Below are 25,549 nucleotides of genomic sequence, written 5' to 3' on the forward strand. Positions count from 1 at the left end.
TGTTACAGTAACGCGTAAATTGGACTTGATTTATAATTTAGTGGAGGGAACTTACAGAGTGATTTATAAAAGAGGCTCGTTTCAAATTCACCTCAAACTACCGCAGGTTTTTTTTTCGAATCGCAAACTCCCCGTGATCTACTGGACGTCTCATTTGTTTTAATTAGGCTGCACCGTGGCAATAAAACTGCTTTTATGCTCCAGCGTTCATTTCATCGTAAACAAAGGTGCAGTTTGCTTGTTTGAGAACTCATTTTTTTCCCCTCTGCAATCTTTTATTTATTTAGCTGTTGAGCAAATCTTAAGATTGAAGCTGGCGACATTAAGTGTCAATGTGTTCCTCTGTGATTATGACTCTTTATGAAAATTAGACAGCTGAAGTGCTAACATTTTTTTAATTCATGCTCTTTGATTTTTAATGGATTTCTCTGGAGAAGCCAGTAACATTTTTTAGGTAATTGCGTTCATCAAAACTTCCAAACAGTATTTTTGTGCACAGCTGCCCTAATCGCTCTCTCTTCCTTTGTTAGTCACCACCTCCTCCTTTGCTCCCTCTCCTCCACACACAAGACACAGTGTGCCCTTACACGCACCAGCCTAACCAAACACAACGGACGCTCCTGTCATCACGCTGCTGTAACTTTCACATTCAAAAGGAAACGCGGAAGTTAGTTTGTCAGGCAAATGAATGTAGCTGTTTGAGTGCCACGGTTTTCCATTCATTCTCAGGCGAGGAAAGGGATGACATCATTCCAGTGGAGGGTAAGAACTGGACTATTGACAGTGCAGAGGGTGCCACATTTTTCATTCAACATTGCACCCTTGCTGCTTCCCTTTGGTTAAGAATTATACCTATATTTAAGGGCGGCTGTGGCTTGGTGACAGAGTGGGTTGTCCTCTGTTCGAGAGATTGGTGGTTCGATCCCCATCTCCCCCTGGTCCACATGTCGACGTGTCCTTGGGCAAGACACTGAACCCCGAATTGCTCCCCGTGCTGCTCATGGGTGTGTAAAGGTGGTGTGAATGGTTAGATCAGATTAGATGGTATGTAGATGTCCACTGCCATCAGTGTGAATGTCTGTGTGAATGGGTGAATGTGACAGACACTGTGAAAGCACCTTGAGTAGTCAGAAGACTAGAAAGGCGCTTTATAAATACAAGTCCATTTACCATTTGTAAAAGTTTGGCTAGAGGGCCAACAGCAGCTTATCGGTTCATTTATTTAACAATTTGATCACTGCAATATCTTAGTACAAATCAGAACAATTGAATTGCGACTGTTTGTTCAATTAAAGTCTTAATATGTTTTGTTTTTTGTCTATTAAAACTATAGTATGAGAAGATTCATATCACTCTCATATGCAGCAACATTACCTAAGCTTTAACTGGACTTGTCAGATGGTTTGGTAAACGCTTTACACTATTTGTCACAGTCACCCATACATTCATACTGATGGCAGTGGACACCTACCCACCTACCCATCTAATCTAACACCACATTCAGACACCCTATGCGCTGCACAGGGAGCAATTTGGGGTTCACGTGCGCACCAGGAGCCAGGGATCGAATGGAGGACGACCCGCTCTACCTCTGAGCCACAGCTGCCCCTTGCACATAACCATCTGAGAAGGCGTCATTAGAAAGGGCAGGCACCTTCAAAACATACCCGGCAGGTTATTCGATGAACTATCTGTCGATCAAACTCTCTTGCCAAAGTCAATCAGGATAAGAGAGAAAACATCTTTTCCATAGAGGAAAGTCTTCGGTGTCGTTCTCTTCTCTCGATGAGGAAAAACTCTCCAGGTCTGATAAAACTGATGCTACTTAGCCATCTAAGCTAGCTTCTGTAGGAGCCGCCATTGTTTTTTTTTCAACAAGCGGTCACCGCTCGTGATGTTGTCAAGTTGTAGTTTCAAGGAGGACTGTGTGCTGGACTATTAGATCTCCAGTCTTCATGCTAAGCTAAGCTAATTGGCTATTGGCCGTTATTTAAACCTGCAGTGCAGGATTTTTGTCAAACAAATGTCGACACGTGCTTATTACACTTTACTGTAATCTGGAGCGTCCACTTCAGAAGCTTTTCTTGGATTCTTCCAACGATTTTTCAACATACTCCTAGCATAATGCCCTTCCTTAATCAGCATCGTGTGAACTTGTCCGGCACTTTCATTTATATACAAGTCCTGCAGTTCAGCTTCAACAGACAGACACGCGTGGTATAAATCTTTTTCTCTTCTTTTGAGTACTTGCAAGAAAGCAAACAAACAAATTTCCCGCAAACTATTCCTTCAATGGCATAATCCCAACACCTTCAATTATTCTTATATCTTCACTGTGTGTACATTTTCTCCATTTTAAAACGGAGTGAAGCTAAGCAGCAACATTTAGAAAAATATGAAATAGGTAGAAAAGATATCCACAGCACTTAACAACGAATACTTGCCACTTCACTGGCACTTGCTGTACGAACGTCGTAGGTGAACAATAATTTGGTGAGATGTCAAAACTGTGACTTTGTCCTGGATCATGAGGAACAAGAAGAAGCTGATGCCTAATGAATATGACAGTGTGCAGAATCTATTTTCAGACTTTTCAGACGCAGCGTAATCAACAATACGCAGGAGAATAATTGTTTCCCAGTATCACAGCCATTAATGAGTTCTCTAAATAAATTACTCAGCTGAAGTTTTTTGAGCTCAGCCCAGTACACGTATAGACGTCTGTCAGTAACTTGTGTTTACTTGTCTGGGTGATTTGAGACTTCTCACTGTATATGATGTTCTTGTCGTGTGTTATTAATAATCTAAAGTGTCATCTGCATTTCACTTTTAGTTTGTAGTTGTGAAACAGAATGAGGAGAAGATTTGCAGTTTCTTGTTTGATATGATGCACGACAATAGCTGTTTTCACATCTGCGTTCTCACTTACTGGAAATGCATAGTTGGGTTCACACGTGGCTCACTCAGAGATTGAACTGTCCTTGTATCAGAGGACTGGCCGGGTAAACTCTGTTTGATGTCCAGTTCGAAGTGAATTGGATATTTGCATTCTCACAAACAGCCCCGCAGGGTTATAACTATATAATTTCAGGTTTGCAGTGCATGTGTGAAAGGGGCCAGTGATTCATTCATTCATCTTCAACCGCTTATCCCGGGGTCGGGGTCGCGGGGGGGCTGGAGCCGATCCCAGCTGACATCGGGCGTGAGGCGGGGTACACCCTGGACAGGACGCTAGTCTATTGCAGGGCACATAGAGACGAACAGAGACAGACAACCATTCACACCTACGGGCAATTTTGTAGAGTCATCAATTAACCTAACACGTGCACGTCTTTGGACTGTGGGAGGAAACCGGAGAACCCGGAGAAAACCCACGCAGACACGGGGAGAACATGCAAACTCCACACAGAAGGGCCAGGCCGGGATGCGAACCTGGAGCCTTCTCACTGTGAGGCGACAGTGCTAACCACTTGATTACCTTAATTCCTACAAGGGACAATTCAAGCTTCCATGTGTTCATGCATGTCAGTAGTCTTTGCTCACTGGTGTTTTTTAACTGTTGGTGTCTTCAGCAAGTGTCACGGTTTCTTTCTAACTTCCATGTCTCACACAAGATGATTCCCTTTAGTTTGGTTCTCATGGTTGTGTCTCACTGGGTATGTAGTCTGGTTACAAGGGTGTACGGCCACCATGTTCCCTCATTATATAAAATTTGTTGGAATTCATATAGACTTTAATGATGCCTGTAGCATGTCCTTCATCTTAATTAGGAGGATCCTGTCACAATCTGCTGCATTGCATTGTGAGCTTTACTGTACTTCTGACATCTTATCACTGCCTGCGTAACATAAAGGTAGCTATACTACAAGTGCAGGGACATCGTGTGCCTCCAAAGAGCCGTTTGTGTGAAGTGGTGTGAGCCAGCTGGTGAGATACAGCCTGGCTGACTAGACATGATTGTGCAGCACCAGAAAGGCCATCTACTTGCACATTTTTTAGCACTTTTTTAAGACTTACCCATAAATCCTGTTCTTATTAACATAATGGTAGGTAAAAGATATTCCCCAGACAGAGGCAGTCACTGAGATGTTGTTTTGAGAGCTAATTTGACAACAGATGCGACTACTTTACTGAAATGAAAGCTCTCATCTGGGAGGGACAAGTGAACAGGACAATGTCTCTTTAGCTAGAGGTAAGCAGCCTCTCTGCCGAAGTGTCTTTGTGCAAGACTGTGAGTTCGTATTGACTCCAGCTGCACTTCTTTGACGCTGTGAAAGAGGTCAGATTAAAACGATAAAGTTCTCATTGAGGGAGGATAATGACAAAAGAAAACATCCAACATCACTGGAAAATGAAAATGGATGGCGTACAATGCCGGATGCTTACAGTAGCCAAACACTCAAATAACTAACCATTAAAAAAAGGGTTCATGACCGAAAGAACGAGGTTGCGGGTACAAGCGGCCGAAATGGGTTTTCTCAGGAGGGTGGCTGGAGTCTCCCTTAGAGAGAGGGGGAGAAGTAGAGCCGCTGCTCCTTAGCGTTGAAAGGAGCCAGTTGAGGTGGTTCAGGATCATCTGGTAAGGATGAACCCTGGGCGCCTCCCTAGGAAGGTGTTCCAGGCACGTCCAGTTGGGAGGAGGCCTCGGGGAAGACCCAGGACCAGGTGGAGAGATTATATCTCCACACTGGCCTGGGAACGCCTCAGGATCCCCCAGTTAGAGCTGGTTAATGTGGCCCGGGAAAGGGAAGTTTGGGGTCCCCTGCTAAAGCTGCTGCCCCAGCGACCCGACCCCGGATAAGCGGATGAAGATGAGATGAGATGAGATAAAAAAAAAGTGTGTATTAAGCCCCTTCGCTCATGCCCTGGGACCGGGTGGACTGGGACAAAAACAATCAACCATGGCCCACCACAATAGTCATATAGGGTATTTATATATTATATTATACATATTTTTCAACATTTGTTGCTGCTTCAAACCACTATTGAAAAGTTACTACAAGGCTAACTCAACCTTCCTTCTCTTTTGTAATAATCTAAAAGGTTGAGTTGTTCTTTCCACCTGGAAATGTTGCTCTGTCGTGTCACCTCTGCCATCAGACACCCTCTCAGCCACTTGCACGCACAGCGAAGGAGGAGAGGGCGAGACACTGATAGATCACTGAGTCGCTAAAAGGTCTGAAAAGTCAGGTCTATTCATAAACTTGCAAGGCTTTAAAGCCTTGGACACCCGGGCCTGATGGACTCACTGATGTGTCTGAAGGGCCCATCTTTTCTTTTATGGTGCTCAAACTTTCTGCTCGTTCCTTGCCTTTAGTCTTGTCCACTTTGGGGCTCTTTTCTTTGCAGATGCTGTTTTAATGAAGGCACTGAGCCCATAGGGGGATCAGATGTGCTGATCTAACAAAAAAAAGAAAACACCCCAACAAAACAAAGACGGTTGTGTCGACCCAACCAACGGGAAAGTGCCCGGTCTGCCAGATGACCAGTCGGCCCCTGGGGTCATTTGTGAACGGGAGCAGGGATAAATATTCAGGGAAATCTGTTCTGCCATTTTCCCACCCAAAGACCTGGTAACATTTCAGCGCAAATGTTTGTAACCGCTGTATCCTGAATGAAAGCAAACATTTTAGGGACAAGCACTTAAAGGAACCAATCACAAGACTCTGCTGATGATGTATTTGAATCTGCGACTTTATGATTTAGCTTTTGCACCATTTTATCAGAATCAGAAAACCTTTCATGTCCCGCAGACGGGGAAATTCCTTTGTCACAGCAGCAACAGAATATTACAAGCAGAAACATATTAGAAAATACGATAAAAAATAGCAAAAATAGGCAATAAAGTTAAATTTAAAAAGGGAAGAGAATAGAAATAGACATATACATATTCACTTGATATAGTGCAGTTGTTCTTGTTTTGTTTGTTTTATAATAATATAGTATTGAATAAATAAATATGAGTAAATATGACCAAATAAACAGAAGTGACAGGCATGTTGCACAGTGCAGGGTACAGGATGAGGTCAGAAGGCTATTGGGAGCAGTGCTGATTGTAAAGTCTGACAGCAGCAGGAAGGAAGGACCTTTATGTTAATGTTCCTGAAAATATGTAAGAAACATCTAACGCCACACACACATCTAACCCATCTTCCTCTTCTGTTGAGTGTTATGTCGGTTGGCATCCATAAGTGTTGTATTACCGTCCTCTGCTGCACTGCCCCATCTAATCATACATGAAAAGAACAACATGTAAATGTTCCTGAATGTAATGCATGTTTCAAATAGTGAAAATAAATCGCAGCGTCTGAAAGGTTATCAGTTATTTACTGGGAACTATGTGTGAAATAGGTGTTAGTTTACCTATATTTGATCTGGTTAAACACACTTTTTATAGGTAGAATAACAGCATATGTGCACACACATCTGCTTCTTAATCTAGTAAGCTGTATGTCGTTTTCTCAGTTTATTATTATGATGAAATGTCAAATGTTAAACTCTATGATGATCCTTATTCTCACAATGGCATTCTCAGTAGGGACGCCTGTGAATGTTCTCATTTGTCCAGGTCGTCGTTAACCTCAAAGCAAGTTCAGTCAAAAGCAACTGGACTTGGTTATTTGTCTAGGAAGACGTTTCACCTCTCATCCAAGAGGCTTCATCAGTTCATGTACGCATCTGACCAGGCTGGGACTGGACCAGGACCAGGACCAGGACCAGGCTGGGACTGGGACTGGACTAGGACCAGGCTGGGACTGGTCTGACTAGCTGGTGTGAGATCCAGGTATTTAACCTCTCACCGTCTCAGAAGGGACATTTACCAAGGGGAGAGGGACCTTTTTTTTGTCTTCCTATCAATGGATTAATCCCAATCTGAAACATTTATATTAGTGAAACCTTTCAGGAAAAATGTGTCCCTGAAAAAGTAAAATATTCTGCATGCAGGACAAAAAAAGGAGACACCTGAAGGCTTGGTTATCTCAGGTTTCATTAGTTCTGTTAATGGAGTCCCTGCATAGTTTAATAGTGACATTATGAATAGTTAATAGTTTTACTTCAACTTCTTAGTAACTATAATGTTAAACTCGTCACTGGAGTTTACGTCTTTCTGATGTCCTCACAGTACCTGCTGTTCAAACTAGATAGACGTCTTCAGAAGTTTCCAGTCCTCTGTCATCCTCCAGCTGTTCATCCCGTCTGTCGTCTGAGTTTGTACATCACTTCTGTCATTTGCATTTGCTCGTGCCGAACAGCCACACACCAGTGAGTGAAGACACCAGTTAGATGAAAATGCCAAGACAGTGCGACAGCAGTGAAATTTGAGACGCTAGTGTTAGTTTTGTAAGTTGTTTTTTTTTTTAGATGTGATCCTATTCCTATGTCAAATGTCCTTGTTAGTTTTTTTTTATATTTAGTCAACCCCATGCTGTTTTAGTTGACTAAGGGTCTCAGCATTTTAGTCTCATCTTCGCCAAACTGTAACTATTTCAGATTAGTCAGATCAGGGTCAAGGTCAAAGATTTAAAAAACACATGTTGAATGATTAAGAATTCAGCTTTGCGGAAAGTGTCCATCTCATCTCGTCTTCATCCGCATATCCAGGGTCGGGTCGCGGGGGCAGCAGCTTTAGCAGGGGACCCCAAACTTCCCTTTCCCGGGCCACATTAACCAGCTCTAACTGGGGGATCCCGAGGCGTTCCCAGGCCAGTGTGGAGATCTAATCTCTCCATCTGGTCCTGGGTCTTCCCCGAGGCCTCCTCCCAGCTGGACGTGCCTGGAACACCTCCCTAGGGAGGCACCCAGGGGGCATCCTTACTAGATGATCCTGAACCACCTCAACTGGCTCCTTTCAACGCAAAGGAGCAGCGGCTCCACTTCTCACCCTCTCTCTAAGGGAGACTCCAGCCCCCCTCCTGAGAAAACACATTTCGGCCGCTTGTACCCACGACCTTGTTCTTTGGGTCCTGACCCAGCTTTCATGACCACAGGTGAGGGTAGGAACCAAGATTGACCGGTAGATCGAGAGCTTTGCCTTCCTCAGCTCTCTTTTCGTCACATCGGTGCGGTAGAGCGACTTATTAACGTAAACCATGTCTAACCTGTAGTTATCAGAATAAGTTAGACTGAATACAGTTGAGAGTATCTCAATCAATTTATTTTTTTAGCTTTGAGGGTCCATTATCCTGACATTAAAAGGAACTCCTCATTAAAAATAAAGAAAAATCAGCAGAACACAGTGCTCTGTGCAAGCCTTCAAATGAATTGTTTCCCTCATAAAACATTGGATGAGGCAGTGGATTAAGCATTTATGACACCTAACATCCTGCTACAAGGAGAAATGTGAGAATGCCAACACATTGAATCAGCAAAGCTTTCAAACAGTGTGTGTGTGCTTTGCTGTTGAGTCTCCCCCTGCTGGTTCAGAAATCAATATCTTTCAGCTGGAGCTGGGCGTAATGGTGGAAAATATTACTTCAGACAGGACGTACTGATGTAGTTGTCACGGTTATTATAAGTCTGCTGCTAATATGTAGTTTCTTTCTGATCCAAAATCAGGTCATTGACTATTTGCAGACAGATTGTTTGTCTCCTTGAGGTTAAACAATGCACTTCGAGACAATCTTTTATCAGTTCTCTAACAGATAGCCTGTCTACATCCTGTGTTACACATGTGTCGGGAGCCGATAACCAGCTTTATTGATGTCTTTGACCTCTCCTAATCTCCAGACACACTTTGGGCGTCTCTGACTTTGAAGCAGGTTAGATGAAGCACAGATTTCAATTAGAGTGATCTTTAATTGTTTAATTAGGACCCTTTAAAAAAAAAAAAATCCTGCTAGTGCTCCTCAAAATATGCGTGTTTGGAATGGGCAAGCTGCTTGGCCCCTGGTGTTGCTGCTCGCAGCTTTCTCGAGTACTGTACCGCTCTTACCATACCTTACCTATAATAAACATTATTATGGTGAGCATCAGCGGGCATAATAAAAGTGTAGACTTGATAATGACCAACAAGATCAATGAAACCTGTCGTCTGTGACTCCTCCTGCAGGTTCTGCAGCTTCCGATTGTCATTGTGAGCATTTTAGCACCGCTGTGTCAAAGCACAGGCTCAAGGCGCTGCTTGCGTGGCTTTAAGAATAAATAAAGTGCATCCTGCCACTGTCTCTGATAACTGGCCTCCATTATTACGCAGTTATTACGGTTTTCCTCATAGCTGGTGTTGTGGAGACAAAACCTTAAACATTTGTTTTGAGATTTTTGCCTCTACAGCTTACTGCCTGTCTTAGGGCGCACTCACACTGTCCTTCCGCACCGCGCCCCGTGCTTTAGGGTACTTGTCCCCCCCTCCCTCTCCCCCTGCGCCCCAGCCCCGTTTGTACTCACACTGCCTGGGCCTCACGCAAATGCTTCTTGCTGTCCATACGTCATCATGCCGTAACACGTCACACGCATTGATCGCGTGGGTGTGGCTTCGTTTACAAATCTTTCCATAGACCTCAGAGTTTTTGTGCGTCTTGTCGACTGTTTTTGAATCTTTTCATCGACCAAATCTGCAGTAAACACTCCACCTCCGCATCACACCAACGTGAACCTTTCGCCACCATTGTTGTTGTTGTTAAATGTCCGCGCATGGTCCCTCCTTCTATTTTCTATGTCCGAACAGGCGCACATACCGCTACCGCCGTAGGGCTCGTGCTCATGCTCGTACACGTGCGCACGCTCGTGCTCGTACATGTGCAAACGGCTCTACAAAAGCCCGTGGACGGCCCGCTGTCCGCAGTTATGCGCGGAGCGGGTGCACTCACACTGCTTAAATGTACTAGGCTTTAGCTGAAAAAACGGTTTTGGCCCGGTACAGAAGGACAGTGTGAGTGCGCCCTTACTGTCAAAGTTACATGTAGCCTGAGGCAGTGGATGCAGATCGCCAATATTGAATTATGAGATAGTTAAGTCGATCTGGTCAGTGAGCACAAATGATCCCTTCACGCTTGAAAATTACAGACTAAGTGGACCGGCATCCAGATGTAACAGGAAAGATTTAAGTTGTGTTACTCTGATGTCACACAAGGTTTTGATTTGATGACATGCTTTAAAATAGAAAAGGGGTTTTCCCGCCTGTCAGCATCAAACCACAGTCGACCCAAGTACACTTGATCTAGAGATGCAGGGAAATCCAAAATCAAAGGGAAAAATTAATGAACCATTATACACATATACGCCTTTTAACAAGAGCAGTACGGCAGCTTTGATGTTGTGTCTGGGAGACAAAACGCTGTTAGACATATACCCTGTGGAAGGATAAACCATCTCAGGTTCACCGTGTCAGAGTTTTAATCTCTCGAGCAACGGGAAGATTACCGCGTAAACAAATGATTAAACATACAAGATTTACTTTCATCACCGGTTTGTTTTCCTGACGGACAACTTTCAAAGATGAAAGGTTTTTCATGCAATTACACTCGGTTTGTGTTGCCTGTTTTAAAGCTTTTCAACCTCCAAAGGATCATAAAATGTTTTGTATTTACGCGAGGCCTTATGCTGACTTTGAAAAACATACACGGGGGCCGTTGCTTAACTCATTTCCATCTAAAATGTCAATGTCAATTTAATTAGCTTTTGTTTTTGTCATTTGTGCACAGAAATCATGCCTCAGAGCTTGCTAGAGATCATCTGTAAGCTTTAACCCTTAAACTAAGGGATTTAATTAAAAGAAATGCAAGGTTTGTATTTTGTTTTAAATGGTTCTTTAATCATTTGGGAATATGGCGAGCCGACAATAACCCAATTTATTAATGTAGTTGGAAATAAACATGCATAACCCAAAGCTTTAATAAGGGATGTCTCTTGTTTTGTCATATTTCAGCCTTAAAAAACAACAACACAGACAACACAACATAGCTTACTTACAGTAGCATGCAGCTAATGTTAGCTTAAAAGTGGCTTGCAGCTGCACTTTGACCAGACGCCATGACTGCCGGAGTCGGACATCACAAAGAAACAACACCTTGTGTTCCTCTCGAGTTATGTACAACAACAAGTTGTAAAGGGTGGGACTTCAGCTGCTGTTGTAGTACACTAATGCCATTTAGAAGTGACTTTTTTGACTTTACTCTTTTCACCATGGTATCCTGTATAGTTTTTAATACTAATATTGTGTCAAAGTTTATAAATTCAGGTAACCTGTCAACCTTAATCAAAAGAGACAGTTTCACAGATCTAAAATTGTAAATGTATACGATAGGTATGCAGAAAGAGTATTGCATATGTCGCACCAATCAAATCACAAGTTATCATGATGAAGCTTTATTGCCATCGTCGGCATACAACAAAAGTACGTTTAGTAACTTTCAGTGACGCAGCAGCAAGAGAATGAGATAAAAGAGTTAGATGTGTATAAAAAAGTGTTGAAGTGCATCTGCAGCAGCTGGGAGGGTAATATTCACAGTCCTCAGTCCTCAGCAGTTATGGGAGGGTTGGGTGGGGATGGCGGCTACAGCTCTGAGGGAAAAAGCTGTTTCTTTAGTCTGTTTGTTTTGGGCTTTCATGGCACTGTAAACGTCCCCGTTGGCAAGGGAACAAATCGACTGTGAGCTGGATGAAGTTTGGGAGCACAGTTCCTCAATCTTCTGTGGAGGTTTAAGCCATCGGGACCAAGTCTTTCCAGTTCTCGCCAATGCAGCCGGCATACCCCGTCGTGCCACAGCAGAGGATACTCTCTGTGGTGCTTCTGTAGAAGTTATTAGGAGCTGAGGGGGCGGCTGTGGCTTGAGAGATTGGTGGTTCGATCCCCACCTCCTCCCCCCGGTCCATATGTCGAAGTGTCCTTGGGCAAGACGCTGAACCCCGATTGCTCCCCATGTGTGCATGGGTGTGTAAATGTGGTGTGAATGATTAGATTAGATGGTATGTAGATGTCCACTGCCATCAGTGTGAATGTCTGTGTGAATGGGTGAATGTGACAGACACTGTGAAAGCGCCTTGAGTAGTCAGAAGACTAGAAAGGCGCTTTATAAGTACAAGTCCATTTAGCTGAGAGGGTTTTTGGAGTGTTCTTAAGAAGAAAAGCCTCTGTCGAGCTTTCTTCACCAGATGAAGTTAGAAGCTTTATTGTTCTGCGTGCATTTTTGTTTGTGGTGTTGCAACTGCATTTATTAGTCGAGACCACCTAATTTTTGGGCAAAGGCAATCCCAAACTTTAGTCAGCAGGAGAGCTATGGTGTGTATGTCTCTCGCCAGTCTGTTTCATTAAAACGCTTTCACACGGTGCACTTTGAATATGCTCGCCCGAAATATTCCGCTTCCTCCACACAAGCTCTGCGTATTCAAAAAGCTGTCAAAAGTGTCAAGCATCAAAAGCATAAATAAGCAGTCATTTATTCCACTTTATGTAAATATTTTTTTCCAGGAGCATGAATTGATTTCACATGAATGTGTTTTTCAATAAAAGTGGTTTATTTTCATCATGTTTGTGCTCTCAAATGGTCGTTATTATGGACTTCACGCTGCTGTTTGGTGTGCTGTGATTGGTGGATGTCCCGCCGGTGTAAGTCATTCCCTGCTGGTAATTAGTGTTGTGTGAGCTGCGGTCATGTCTCCCAAGGAAACTCTCTGCCCTTGGTCTTCTGTAAGCAGCGGGGGAAGCCAGACATTAAGCCTTAATTGATAGCAAAGGGAGAGTGGGGCTTAAGCACTTTTTCTGCTGACTGGAGCAGCCGATATACATCAACTCGCTGTCCTACACTGTTTGAGACAAAGGGCCGCACCCTTATCAGGTGGTTATTAGACAATGAAATATCTAATGATCAAATCAGTGGTATTTGTAGTCGCTAAACAAAATGGATCCGAAGCCTGGTTATTTATCAGCGCTCTTCTGCAGCAAAACGACAGATACCAGCACTGAGAGATTTGAAATAATCAGAGCTTTGTATTCGTTTCACACCGCTGATATAAAGGAGCTCAGGGAAATGCTGCGGGGCTGATAAAACAACACAATTCCTCACAAGAAACTGATGTGATTAACAAACACTGTGTGAACTCTGAGGGGGATACAGTGATCCGTATGAGCTGTGCTCTTCTGTCACTGTGGCTGACGTCGGTCCTCTGCTTGCACGGCTGTCTTCGTGGCATCTACGGATTTGCAGTTTTGGATATTTCTCCCAGGTGTTTGTATGTCTGTCTGTCTGTCTGCTGCCCCACTTTACGCTCCTGGCCCGCTGACCGTGCAAGACACAGTCACAAGACATGTCGGGTGTGTAGCTGAGATCAAAATGAAGGTTGATTTGGCGTCCCAGCTGCTGTGATCCAATCACGAGATGTGATTTTCTGTGAGGGACGTGAACAACACAGTAGTATCCTTAAGTAAGTAAGAAGCCTGTGAGAACCGTAAGCCCTCAAGAAATCAATGAGGACGCTGTTGGTGCTTTTTTCTGGACCATTTCAGTCCACACACTAAATCCTGACCTCTTTGTAACTCTGCCTTCCACCGTTGACTTCAGCAACACATTATTGTGTGAAGAATCTTGGTATCATCTTGATTTGAATGTTAATATTTGACCTTTATAACACTAAGCTCGTCCAGTTCTCTTTTCTTCAGCTTAGAAAAATATAATATATTATTATTCCCTCTACACATGCCTCAGTCAAGCTCTAAACATTTTACATTTACAAAATACAGTTTCCAGGCTAGAACAAGTCCCACATCGTCCCTTTTCTCGCATCCCTCCATTGGCTTCCTTTTTAAAATTAAGAAAAAACGACAAGATCCTGTTGAAAACATAAGACACTGCATGACCTTGTACTTACATACAACTTGTATCTTTTCATTTGCAGAAAGAGCTGAGTCTTCCTAGAAGAGGCAGTTTGTAAGTACCCTGATATGTTATATTAAAATATATATATTTTATTAGTGCTGCTTAAAAGTATGTGAACCCTGTCACCTGTCCAAACTTTGATGTTGATGAGCGTGTAAAGTCTCTAATGCATCAGAGACTCTTACAAGAGACACTAAAACCTCTCTGCATTTGAATGGAAGGTGCTTCAACAGAGTACTCAGTAAAGGCGTCATAAAGCTTCGCACATGTGATATTTCAGTTTTTATTTATTCATAAATTTGCTGAAGTTTATAAAAATCAGTTTTTGCTTTGTTTATGCTGTATTGTGTGTAGATTGATGAGGGATAAGATGCATTTTAACTATTTTAAATGGAGTCTTTATAGGCAACAAAGTTTGGAAAAAGGGACAGGGTTCACATACTTTCAAGCAGCACTGTATGGTGTGTGTGTGTGTGTGTGTGTGCGTGTGTGTGTGTGTTTATTTATATATATATATGACGTGCTTTGAATCGAGTGCTTTGATAAGTTGGTTATACTACATAATAAGCCTTAACTTTCAGTTGTCATGCTATCTGTTATATTGTTAGTGCAGATGCTCACATCACCTACATCATGGGTGTCACATCACCTACATCATGGGTGTCAAAGTCAAGGCACAAATGATCTCGGCCCCTGGGATGATATTTAGTATTAGTACCGGCCCGCTCGCCACAGCCGCCTGCTGGTGTTGTTCATGCACCAAAACTACATTACCCACAATGCAACAGTATCCCACGAACTCACTGCAGTGCCGCAAGTGGGCCGTCAGCATCCAGGGCAGATGTCAACTTTCAGCCCCCTCCCCCCTTCCAGTGTTAATAAACATTAAACCAGTCCGGCCCTCGGCTTGTAGCAAATTAGGTTTTTTTTGCCCTCTGATGTATTTGACTTTTACATCCCTGACCTACATTAATTTTTGTGTATCAGACTTAGAAAATGATCACCAGAATTGTTTTGGACCTCCATACATTTGTACATTTCAGATCAAATGAATCTTAAGATGCACAGAATGATTTCATCTTTCCAACATTGCGTGATAAATACTCTCTGCCTTACACGTGAAGTAGTCCGCTGCTGTCAGGATCGAAAAGCAGATGGATTTGCTTTTATTCCACCGTCGTTTTTGGAAAGCAGAGTTCATGTTTTCACGGTGAACCACGCAATTCACTACTTTGTGTCTTTTTATAATGGGTCTGTTTTGTCATGAGAAAAATGAATAACACTGTCCTCGGGCTGGTAGGTCAGATTCCTGTTCAATAGGTTAGTAAAGATGATACTCTGACACATGAAATGGAGCTTTTAAGCCAGGTCCAGGCATAACACACTTCCTGGATATTGATTTTGGTTGAGTTTGATGAATTTCATGGTGAAGAGAAAGAGAAAGCTTTACCCATGACACCTTGCTGCTCTCACTGGCACCTCACCACAGGGGGCACCCACTTTAATAGAGATGAGCCATTACTAACTGGGTGCTGTGAGATCACCAACTGCACCGGTTTATATTTAGAGCGCTGGGGCCTCCCGTGACCTTGGTTACCATAGTAATGGTGTTTTGGATATGACAAAGTTGATTAATGTCTTTCCAATCATGATAGTTGCAGTTGATTTGAATGGCTAATAAATGTTTAGACAGACGGGGGAGCTGAGCAGGGAATAAGGTGAAGTTGATTAATATGGAATCACATTTATGTAAATATATATATATATATATATATATATATATATATATATATATATATATATATATATATATATATATATATATATATATATATATATATATATATATATATATATATGAGGCGATGAATAAATGTACAGTAAATGTATAATTATACTGTGTATATGTTTCCCCCTGGTCTGGACAGAATTAGGAATTACTCCCTTAGGGCGCACTCACACTGTCCTTCCGGACCGCGACCCGGGCTTTAGGGTACTTGTCCCCCCTCCCTCTCCCCCCGCGCCCCAGCCCCGTTTGTACTCACACTGCCAGGGCCGGCCAATGCTTCTTGCTGTCCATACGCCATCACGCCGTAACACGTCACACGCATTGATCGCGTGTGTGTGGCTTTGTTTACAAATCTTTCCACAGACCTCTGAGTTTTTGTGCGTCTTGTTCGACCAAATCTGCAGTAAACACTCCACCTCCACATCACATCAACGTGAACCTTTCACCGCCATTGTTGTTGTTAAATGTCCGCGCATGGTCCATCCTTCTGTTTTCTATGTCCGAACAGGCGCACATAACGCTACCGCCGTAGGGCTCATGCTCGTACACGTGCGCACGCTCGTGCTCGTACATGTGCAAACGGCACCGCTAAAGCCCACCTCTTTCAAGCGGCCCGTGGACGGCCCGCTGGCCGCAGTTGTGCGCGGAACGGGTGCACTCAAACTGCTTAAAGGTACTAGGCTTTAGCTGAAAAAAACGGTTTTGGCCGCGGCCAAAAGGACAGTGTGAGTGCGCCCTTAGATTACAAACTGTAGCAGGAACTGAGGCTCTCCAGCGTGGTTCCTCTGGAGCAGCAGAGTCAAACTCCAAATCACAGTGGGCCAAATTTAAAAACTGGGACAAAGTTGCGGGCCAAACTCAATATTTACTAAAAAAAATGTCTCTCCAGATGTGTAACGTTGAACCTTTCCAGTGCAGGTCCTTGTTCTTGTCGTGGTGTTTCTTGTTCATGTTTGATTCTTTGGTTACACGGTGGCTCTGCAGACGAGACCAACAGCTCTTTACCTTCAGACACAGATCATCTGCCTCCCACCGCTGCTGAAAGATCCTGTTCTCCATCTTTCTTTTGGGCGTTTTTGGGGAGGGGTGGATTCAGTGTGTCTGCAGAGACTGGTAGCATGGATGCTCATGTTTGCTAACAGAAAAGTAGACGTGTATGTGCTTTATACTCACAGACCAGCTCTCACAGAACCTTGATATGATCGTGCGGGCCGAATATAATTACACTGCGGGCCAGATTTGGCCCACGGGCCTGAGTTTGACACCCCTGCTCTGGAGGATTTTAAACTAATTTTAGGAAATCTGGAGAGGTCGTCTGTGAGGGTCTGCCTTTTGTTTTTCTAGATGGTTTTAAACTACTGCCATGACACTTTGCCCTCCTCACTTTTCTGAACTGTATTCAGTTTTGTGTGAATGTCCTTAACTGTGTGTTGATTTTGCTGTTGTATGTTAATCAGGTCTGTCTTGTAGTGATATTATCGGCCAATATTTGCTTTTTTACGCGTACCCGTATCGGCCGATGTGGGGCGCTGCATTCGCCGTTACAGACAGGCTTCCACGGCAGCTCCGTGTTGCTGGAGACGCCTTTTTAAGTTCATGCATGTTCCTTTTTTTAAATTGAGACTCGTAACATTTGTTGCCATCTTTATGGAATTTTTAGGATGTAAATTGAAGGAGCAAAAGTATTCTTATTAAAGTAGGGCTTTGAAGGTCAGCTCAAGAAAATCTGCAGTCCCTATCGGTCATCGGGCTGATGAAAAAAAATCAGTATCAGCATCGACCCTAGAAAAAAAACATATGGGTCGATCCCTGCTCACTGAGAATGAGAATCTGTGTCTCAATGAGATTAGCTGTATTTATTAAGGTAAAATAAAAAAATAATATACAGTATACCGTGTGTGTATGTATATATATATATATATATATATATATATATATATATATATATATATATACATACACACACATACACAGACACACATACATACACACACACTGGCACACACACACACACACACACAGACAGACACCTAGACCTTTATTTCAAAATGCCACATTTATTTTACTCATTTTATATTTGCATTTCTTATAATCAGTAGTGGAGTCATATGTATTTGTTTTTTATTGATTTACTATTGACTTAAATGGTATTCCATAGGTTAAGACTCTACACATGTTTATCTTCTAATCACAAAGAGAGAGTTAACGGAAAAGGAAAGGCAGCTCACTGAACGTTTGCCTGTGACAGAGAGCCATCTACTGAACATTTGAAGTCATTAACATGGTGGCTGCTGTCAACATGGCAGTTAATTACCAAAGTTAGAGTTTTCCCACAAACCCTTTGCATCTAAGAGGCACATTTATTATTATAATTTTGTTTCCACAGCCACGAGAGTGATGCATTGTATTGTTTTGAGATTATGTCATATGTAGAGTCGTATTCAACATGAGTCATTCTAGTTGTGTGATGACTGCGACCTATTTATAGACTGACCTTAATAACTGGAAGTCTTTGGCTGGGTCCAATTAAATAACTGGAAATCAATAATTTGCATGTGCTAGCAACTCAAGGCGTACTTACTGGCTTTGTTGCTCGTTTTTGTTGGGTTCGTATTCGTCCCCTTCAGCACAAAAACACAACCTGTTGATGTCTCAACTCTGAGGGACCAAAGCTGTTGTGCATCAGCTGCTTTGCCACGCAACAGGATATCAAAGAGGAGCTGTTGACTGTGGATTCTGTTACGTGGTCTTTTAATGGTGGTGTTCAGTTCAACAGGCATCGTCAGCCTCACTTTGTCAACTTGATCACTGCAGATAAAGTTGTTGTCAGAGGTTATTTGTAACTGGCTTGAGAGGTGCAAGTTCATCTCCTGGGCACTGCCGAGGTGCTGTTGAGCAAGGCACCGAACCCCAACTGCTCGGGGCGCCGGTCACTTGAAACCCCCTCGCTCTGACATCTCTCGGTTAATTACATGTATAGGTCCTGTCTGTGTGTGTGTGTGTATTTCGGGCCCGTGTGTGTAACATGAAAATGATTAATAAAGTGAAAATTGAATTTCCCCATTGCGGGACAAATAAAGGAATTCTCCTCCTCCTCCTCCTCCTCCTCCTCCTCCTCCTCCTCCTCCTCCTCCTCCTCCTCCTCCTCCTCCTCCTTCTTCTTCTTCTTCTTCTTCTTCTTCTTCTTCTTCTTCTTCTTCTTCTTCTTCTTCTTCTTCTTCTTCTTCTTCTTCTTCTTCTTCTTCTTCTTCTTCTTCTTCTTCTTCTTCTTCTTCTTCTTCTTCTTCTTCTTCTTCTTCTTCTCCTTCTCCTTCTCCTTCTCCTTCTCCTTCTCCTTCTCCTTCTCCTTCTCCTTCTCCTTCTCCTTCTCCTTCTCCTTCTCCTTCTCCTTCTCCTCCTCCTTCTCCTCCTCCTTCTCCTTCTTCTTCTTCTTCTCCGTTTTACAGTTGCAGTATTTTGAGTATGATATTCAGGGTCTGACTGAGGTTGTCACGATACCAGACTTTTAAATTTCAAATACAATACTACAAAAGATACTCAACACCACAGCAAATGGGAAAATACGGCCATGGCACACAAAATAGGATCATTTTTTATTCCTTATCCTCTTTAAATAACAACTTGCACACAGTGCGTGTACAGAAAAAGTTACTGAGCATCTGAACTCCAACACACAGTTGAATTACCTCCCCATTGTTTCATCTGTGCATCCTTGGGTTGAATATCTGATTGTACATCTGTTTTTTTATATATGACTTTGGTGCTTTCTATACTATATAATGTGGCTGTTGAATCATTTTGGTATTGAAGCATCAATAGTTTAGGTAACCTTCGGTCTGACGCACGTGGTTTGACTCCTGTGTGCTGCCTCGGTGGTGAAACGAGTTACCTAACTCCACTCTGACTCCCTCTTTGAATTTGAATAATTGACCTGCCTCCACTCATCTAACTTGCTCTCTCTCTCTCTCTCTCTCTCTCTCTCTCTCTCTCTCTCTCTCTCTCCAGCTTCCTCCCTTCTTCACTCCTGCAATTACCTTTTTCATACATAGCTTTGAAAATCTGCCAAATTAAAAAAATGTTAAATTGTCGAGGTTATACAGAGTGAATGAAAGTATACCTTAAACTGGCGTACATGATGGTTTTTGTTTTATTGCGTTGAAATAAAGCAAAGGCTCGGTAGTGCTTAATTTTGACCATTTGCAAAAGCTGATTTGGCTCCACAACACCTGTTTGTCATCTTAAAATGAAATAGTAATTAAATTATGTTAAGTGTTGCTTGTAAGACAATTGCTGTATCACGTGGCTCTGCTGTCCGGCTCAGCTCAACAGAGCCTTTCATCGTCTTTCACTTTGCGATGACCGCATGACTCTAGATTAATGCTATTGTTAGTCTGTCTTCTGGATGAATTATTAGGCAACTGCTATAAACAATTTTGTCCTGTCCACTTTTTAATTTCACGTCAATGTTGTGTTTTAAGCTTGTTGCACTGCCCCCTCGTAGCCAAAAATGACCTAATACGCGTTTAATGAAAGCAGTGAGACGTAGTGTTTCAATAATCCTTACCCACAATTGTGTCCTTCTCTGAAGGATGTGCAGTGTCATTGTAGAGGCAGAATATGACATAATGAATATGGCCGGCAGATTATCAGATTTAAGGATACGATAAATGATCATATCGGATAAAGTGATCATTGTAGGGGATTTTGATATTGATAATAATAGCCTTAGTATTTTGTTTATCTCTATTAGATTCAATTGGTTTTGGTCCGAGTGTACACTGTCGGTGTATATTGATTGATTTGGCAATATAAATAAAATTGAATTGAAATTGAATTGAATGATCGTCTTTCAATGGAATAGTTATGTGATTAAATCATATATTTTTAAATTTAGAATCTAAATAACTTAACAAAGCCACTTTAACTGAAAAAGCCACTTTAAAACTCTTGTTCAATAACATGCTCCACCATAAATATACATATTTTATTTTAGTATAGTTTCTGTTTATACTGTTCCCCATCTGTTTATACCGTTCACATTATTATATTGTTTATACTATATTGTGTGTTTATTGCTTATACTATACTTTGCTTATTGTTTTATTATATATTATTTTTCTAAAAATGTACCAAGGGGGAGTAGCACTCCAATTTCGTTGTATGCAAATGCAATGACAATAAAGGCTATTCTATTATTCTATATATTTAGATATTATGATGCACAATGACATCATTTAAACTGATAACAGCAGCAACAAGCACATAATTCCAATTAGTGAAATATTTTGAGTTTCTATTTAAAAAGTTCTTAATAAAATGAGAAAATACTCAAAAAATAATTTTAATTTGTTGTTTGAAATCCACACAGGACTAAACAAAAATAGGCTTGACCATGCGGTTATTTCATAAAGACTTTTTATTATTTAATTGTTGGGTTGTTGAAAAGTCAATGCTATAACATGATTATCTTTGGAAGTATTGATTTTTAGATAATAGGAATAATAATAGTTATAGTAGTTAATAGTTAATAATAGATTTATGGTCTGTTAAAGATGATGAGTGAAAAATTAAAAATATTAAACATTAAAAACACGCAAGACAAAAGATATGCCTGAAAATGACAGCACAGCACCTGGGGAGATGTTGTGTACTCATAAGTTTGTAGCCGTCTCTTGACCTGCTTTACTCTGGATACAACTCTGCTTCCTCTTGTGCTCCACTTCCTGCCTGCCTCAACTTATATTGCTGTGGTTAACGCAATGTTCGGTGTCATCTGCAGTGGCTCTTTGCTCCTCGAAGACACTCGTAGTCATAAAGAATTAATTAGTATACTGGATGAGTGAATGAGGCAGCAGTGGGGTGTTATCTGTCTTGTCTGCTTTCTATACTTAATCATCATACAGTTACTGTAGATGAGTCATTGCAAACACATTTGTAGTAGTGTATTATTGTGTGTGTTGTCATAATCATCTGAATAAGCACCCCCTCCTCCCCCTTTTGTCATGCCGTAGTTCATCCTTGGATAGTTTCTTGCCAATGACTCATTTATTATTTTTGGCTTCTTGCTATCTTAATGGTTTGACAGTGGAGTGTCTGCAACAATGAGTGTGAATAAGATGCATCATTGGTGGTTTAACTGACGGTAAGCAGTAGCCTCTGGGGTCTTTTAAATCCCTGCAGGGGCTAGGGCACTCTGCTGCGTCATCAAGTTGAGCACAAACACTCAATTCATCCTCCTACTTGCCTCTACGGTCAGACGTTGTTAACAAATTCCACTGCAAAATGCTCGTTTTTAGCTCTTCTTTATTCTTATTTGTGTGACTTATCGTCTAAAAAGCACTTGAAGACAGGTGTGAGAGCGTTAGGTCTCGCCGCACACAGACTGATGTGGACTGGCAGGTAGTGGTGCATTATGTTTTTCTATGTGAAGATGACATCATCCCCGTAGTTGTGGTGACATTGCATCGCATGGTGCGTGCCTTGTGTTAGCAGTCTGTCAAGGTGACTGCGTGTTAGAGGAGCGGCGGAGAAAATGTAGATTTCATTTATTGCCGTCATTTCTGCTACTTAGCAAGTCACCAGCTGGTGGAGGGATTGGTGGTGGTGGTGGGGGAGGAGGGTTCAGATATGTGCATGCGTTTGTGAAGGAGCAGGGGGGCGTGTATTAGGGGAGGGAAGAAGGGGTTTTGTCCTGCCTCCATGCCCTCCGCAGGCAACTGAGGATCATATTTGACAGCTTCAAGGTGGGAAGTGGAAATACCAAAACAAGAACCGTAGCCCCCTTTTTTTTTCTTTTACCCCCTCCCTTTTTGTGGGGGGAGAGAAAACCAATCCGTCTCATCGCACTGTGTTGGCTGGGTTTGGCTCTTTGTCAGTGCAGGGGGGTGGGGGGGAGCGGGAGGCAGTGTGAATGCATATCATGACCACAATAGAGCAAACGAGCACAGTTCAGCCATGAAAGCCCAGCGGGAGAGGCTGAGAATTCCAGGGCTGACGCTAGAGTGAGTATTTTCCTCCGTTTTCCTACCGGGGAGGCAGTGCCTCTGCAGTGTGTAGCTTCATCTGTCTCTGTGTCATATGTGTTGCTGTTTTTCACTGTTGCTCGTGCAGCGTTAGCATTAGCAGCATCTGCAGCAGGAAGTCTAATGTCAAAGCCTTCACAGCTACAAACAGAGGCTTACTTGCGTGTGTGCGTGTGTGCGTGTGTCTCTCTGTGTGTGTGTGTGTGTGTGTGTGTGTGTGTGTGTGTGTGTGTGTGTGTGTGTGTGTGTGTGTGTGTGTGTGTGTGTGTGTGTGTGTGTGTGTGTGTGTGTGTGTGTGTGTGTGTGTGTGTGTGTGTGTGTGTGTGTGTGTGTGTGTGTGTGTGTGTGTGTGTGTGTGTGTGTGTGTGTGTGTGTGTGTGTGTGTGTGTGTGTGTGTGTGTGTGTGTGTGTGTGTGTGTGTGTGTGTGTGTGTGTGTGTGTGTGTGTGTGTGTGTGTCACAGAAAGATAACGCAAAGGAGTGTCTCAGATGCACAGCATGCTCCCTTTGCTGCCGTGACACACTTCACTGTGCACACGCAGGAAACACGCACACGCTCATAACACAACTCTGAGTGGCAGCGTTTGTCAGATGTGATCGATAAGGTGAAAAGCAGGTTATGCGACAGGTTTCTTCTTTTGTCAAAGCCACGGCCATTTGTTCGACTTGATACCTTTTTTTTTTATATTTAGGTCAACAAGGTATTTGTTATGGTTCCCTCCATTTGAGGCTTTAAATGCTGCAATTGAGAGAGCACACACGCGGACTGATTAGTGACTATGTTCAATTTGCTTTACAGACATTATTTCTAGGCAGATTTTTGAATTTCAAATGCCATGAAAAGACCAAATCCAGCATTTTGTTGGTTGCTACGAGCTCCTGTGCCGGTCTGTGGCACTCAACCCTAAGCTCATTGGTTCTAACTGAAGATGCATTATTTCAATCTTTACAAATTGATCACAAGTGCCGTCATACTTTCACTTTTACAAAAGGCTCAATGATTTTCTGCAAACAGCAGGCCAAACAGGAGGGAGTAGTCCATTGTCTCAGGACTATTAGCGTAATAATCCCTATTAAGAGGGAAAGCTTCGACGGGCCTCCATAGAAAGAATTAGTTCCTTGTGACTTGCCTAAACTAAAAATTTGGTGTCCTAAGTATTAACTGCACCAGGATGGTGTTTGAGGATCTGACTCAGAATGAAGTTCAGTGCCCATGTTCATGGTTATTAAGGAACTACCACAGCAACAGAGTGGCTCATTGATTTTAATAGTTTTTGGGCAACAATGGACTTCCATGGCACAGAGGAAGAAGATATAAGAGGCTCTGGATACACCGATAATACTTATTAGTCGATGTATTCAGGGTTGGTTTTGGTGTTTTCATGGAATTTCAAAAAAAAAAAAATAAGCTGAATATAAAAGAAATCACCAGACTTCTCCTTTAAAAGTGTATTTTGGACTGGCACTGCAGTAAAAGTTACTCACCTCTATATGACCTGGTGCTCTGCAGTGCCACAGTTTCAATAGGGCTCTCCGTCCATGACATCGCATAAGAGAAGAAGTGAAAGTGTTTCTGTTTTATTTGAATCACAGGAGATCATAAGACATTTCTTACCTTATTGCAAGAATTTAGAAAAGAATGTGAAATTAGGTTAATCTGTAATCTTTTTAATCTGGAGCTTTTTAAGCACGTGTGCTTGTTTGTATTTTTTGTTTTTTAGTCTGAATTGAAGCAACCTACGGTACATTTCATTCCCATAGTCCAACAAACAATGCAGAATCAGACAAATACCTTGGGAACCTGCTCTGTTAACACAACTTTGGTTCATCTGACAGAGGTCATTACTCTTCATGATGCTGCTGTCTTCATCTGAGCACGTGTCAGAGCTGTGGGGGGGGTGTTTATGTCCTGTGTGTGATAAAAGACAACTATTCACTACACTCCATTTAACTTACAGCCTCACTCCCCGAAGCTTGAGCCCCACTCCCACTAGCCCCTGCAGTCCGTGCAGCCCACTGCACGCATTTCATTTTTGGAGGTAAGCTTGAGCTCTTCTGTGTTGTTGTGAAAGGCCTGTCGGTGCATGTTTGAGTCAGTCTTGCCGTCATGCATCTCAAGGCTGTAACTGGTTTGCCCTCTTGAAATCATCTGCCATTGAAATGACATTGAAAAAGGAGGACACTGCTTATATAATGTTGAAAGTGTCCCACCCCTTCCCCCATCTTGCCCCTCTCTGTTCTGAGGTTTATGCTTCTCTTTCATGTGCTAAGCAGGATTTGTGGCATTTGCAATACATCAAAGTGAAGAACGGTCTCAATCTGGATTGATTCATTTAGGAGCGAAGAGTGTTGAAAACATTAAAAGAGCGTTTTAGATTTCAGTAATGGTTTCCTATCGAAGCTTACATCTCGACTCGTTTATGATTAGTATTTAAAACTGTGTGCTGGTAGAGCTTCAGATTATTTCATGAAGACTTTTATCCTCGTGTCACTGAAAAGATTATTTCTTCAGGGGGGGGTTGGTGTGCATCAGGGATGTCTGAGATGGTACATCCTCTCCTTGAACTCTTTTCTTTCCCTCATGCATAAGCCTTGTTCAGGGTTTCACTTTCAAATAGGTCACCAAGGTTGAAGCCATCTTGTTCTGGCTTTGGTGTTTATGTAATTACTGCTCGGTGGGACAAATGGATGAAAAGGTAGCCTAGCATCCAGTGCTTTTTGACGACATTATGCATTACAGTCGTGTTTACTTCATCTCTATCTTCTGACGGATGTGATAGTCTGTGAGAACAAAGAAAGAACCGATAGTTGTATGCATGCAAAGGTGGAAGAGGTTTATTGTTTACCATTTTTTTCTTGCATTCATCCAACTTCATGGTTAGCTTCCGTTTTAAGGAACCTACAGAAGGCTTCCGTAGCAGCTTCTCC

The 25,549-nt window shown here is 42.4% G+C and overlaps 1 protein-coding gene across 5 annotated transcripts in view; it reads left to right on the plus strand.

The window, feature by feature from the left end:
• mast4 (microtubule associated serine/threonine kinase family member 4) overlaps positions 1 to 25,549 on the plus strand; it is a 114,272-nt gene that overhangs the window by 41,536 nt on the left and 47,187 nt on the right. For 3 of the 5 annotated variants that reach the window (XM_083930008.1, XM_083930009.1, XM_083930010.1), the window contains exon 4: positions 13,831 to 13,862. In XM_083930008.1, the coding sequence (XP_083786134.1) occupies positions 13,831 to 13,862 (32 nt within the window). Of the gene's footprint in view, positions 1 to 13,830; positions 13,863 to 22,515; positions 22,602 to 24,579; positions 24,661 to 25,549 lie in introns of those variants that run through there. The other 2 variants (XM_083930011.1, XM_083930012.1) reach the window with 1 other exon arrangement.

This window comes from Echiichthys vipera, assembly GCF_963691815.1.
Source record: "Echiichthys vipera genome assembly, chromosome: 16".
NCBI classification, from domain to species: domain Eukaryota; kingdom Metazoa; phylum Chordata; class Actinopteri; order Perciformes; family Trachinidae; genus Echiichthys; species Echiichthys vipera.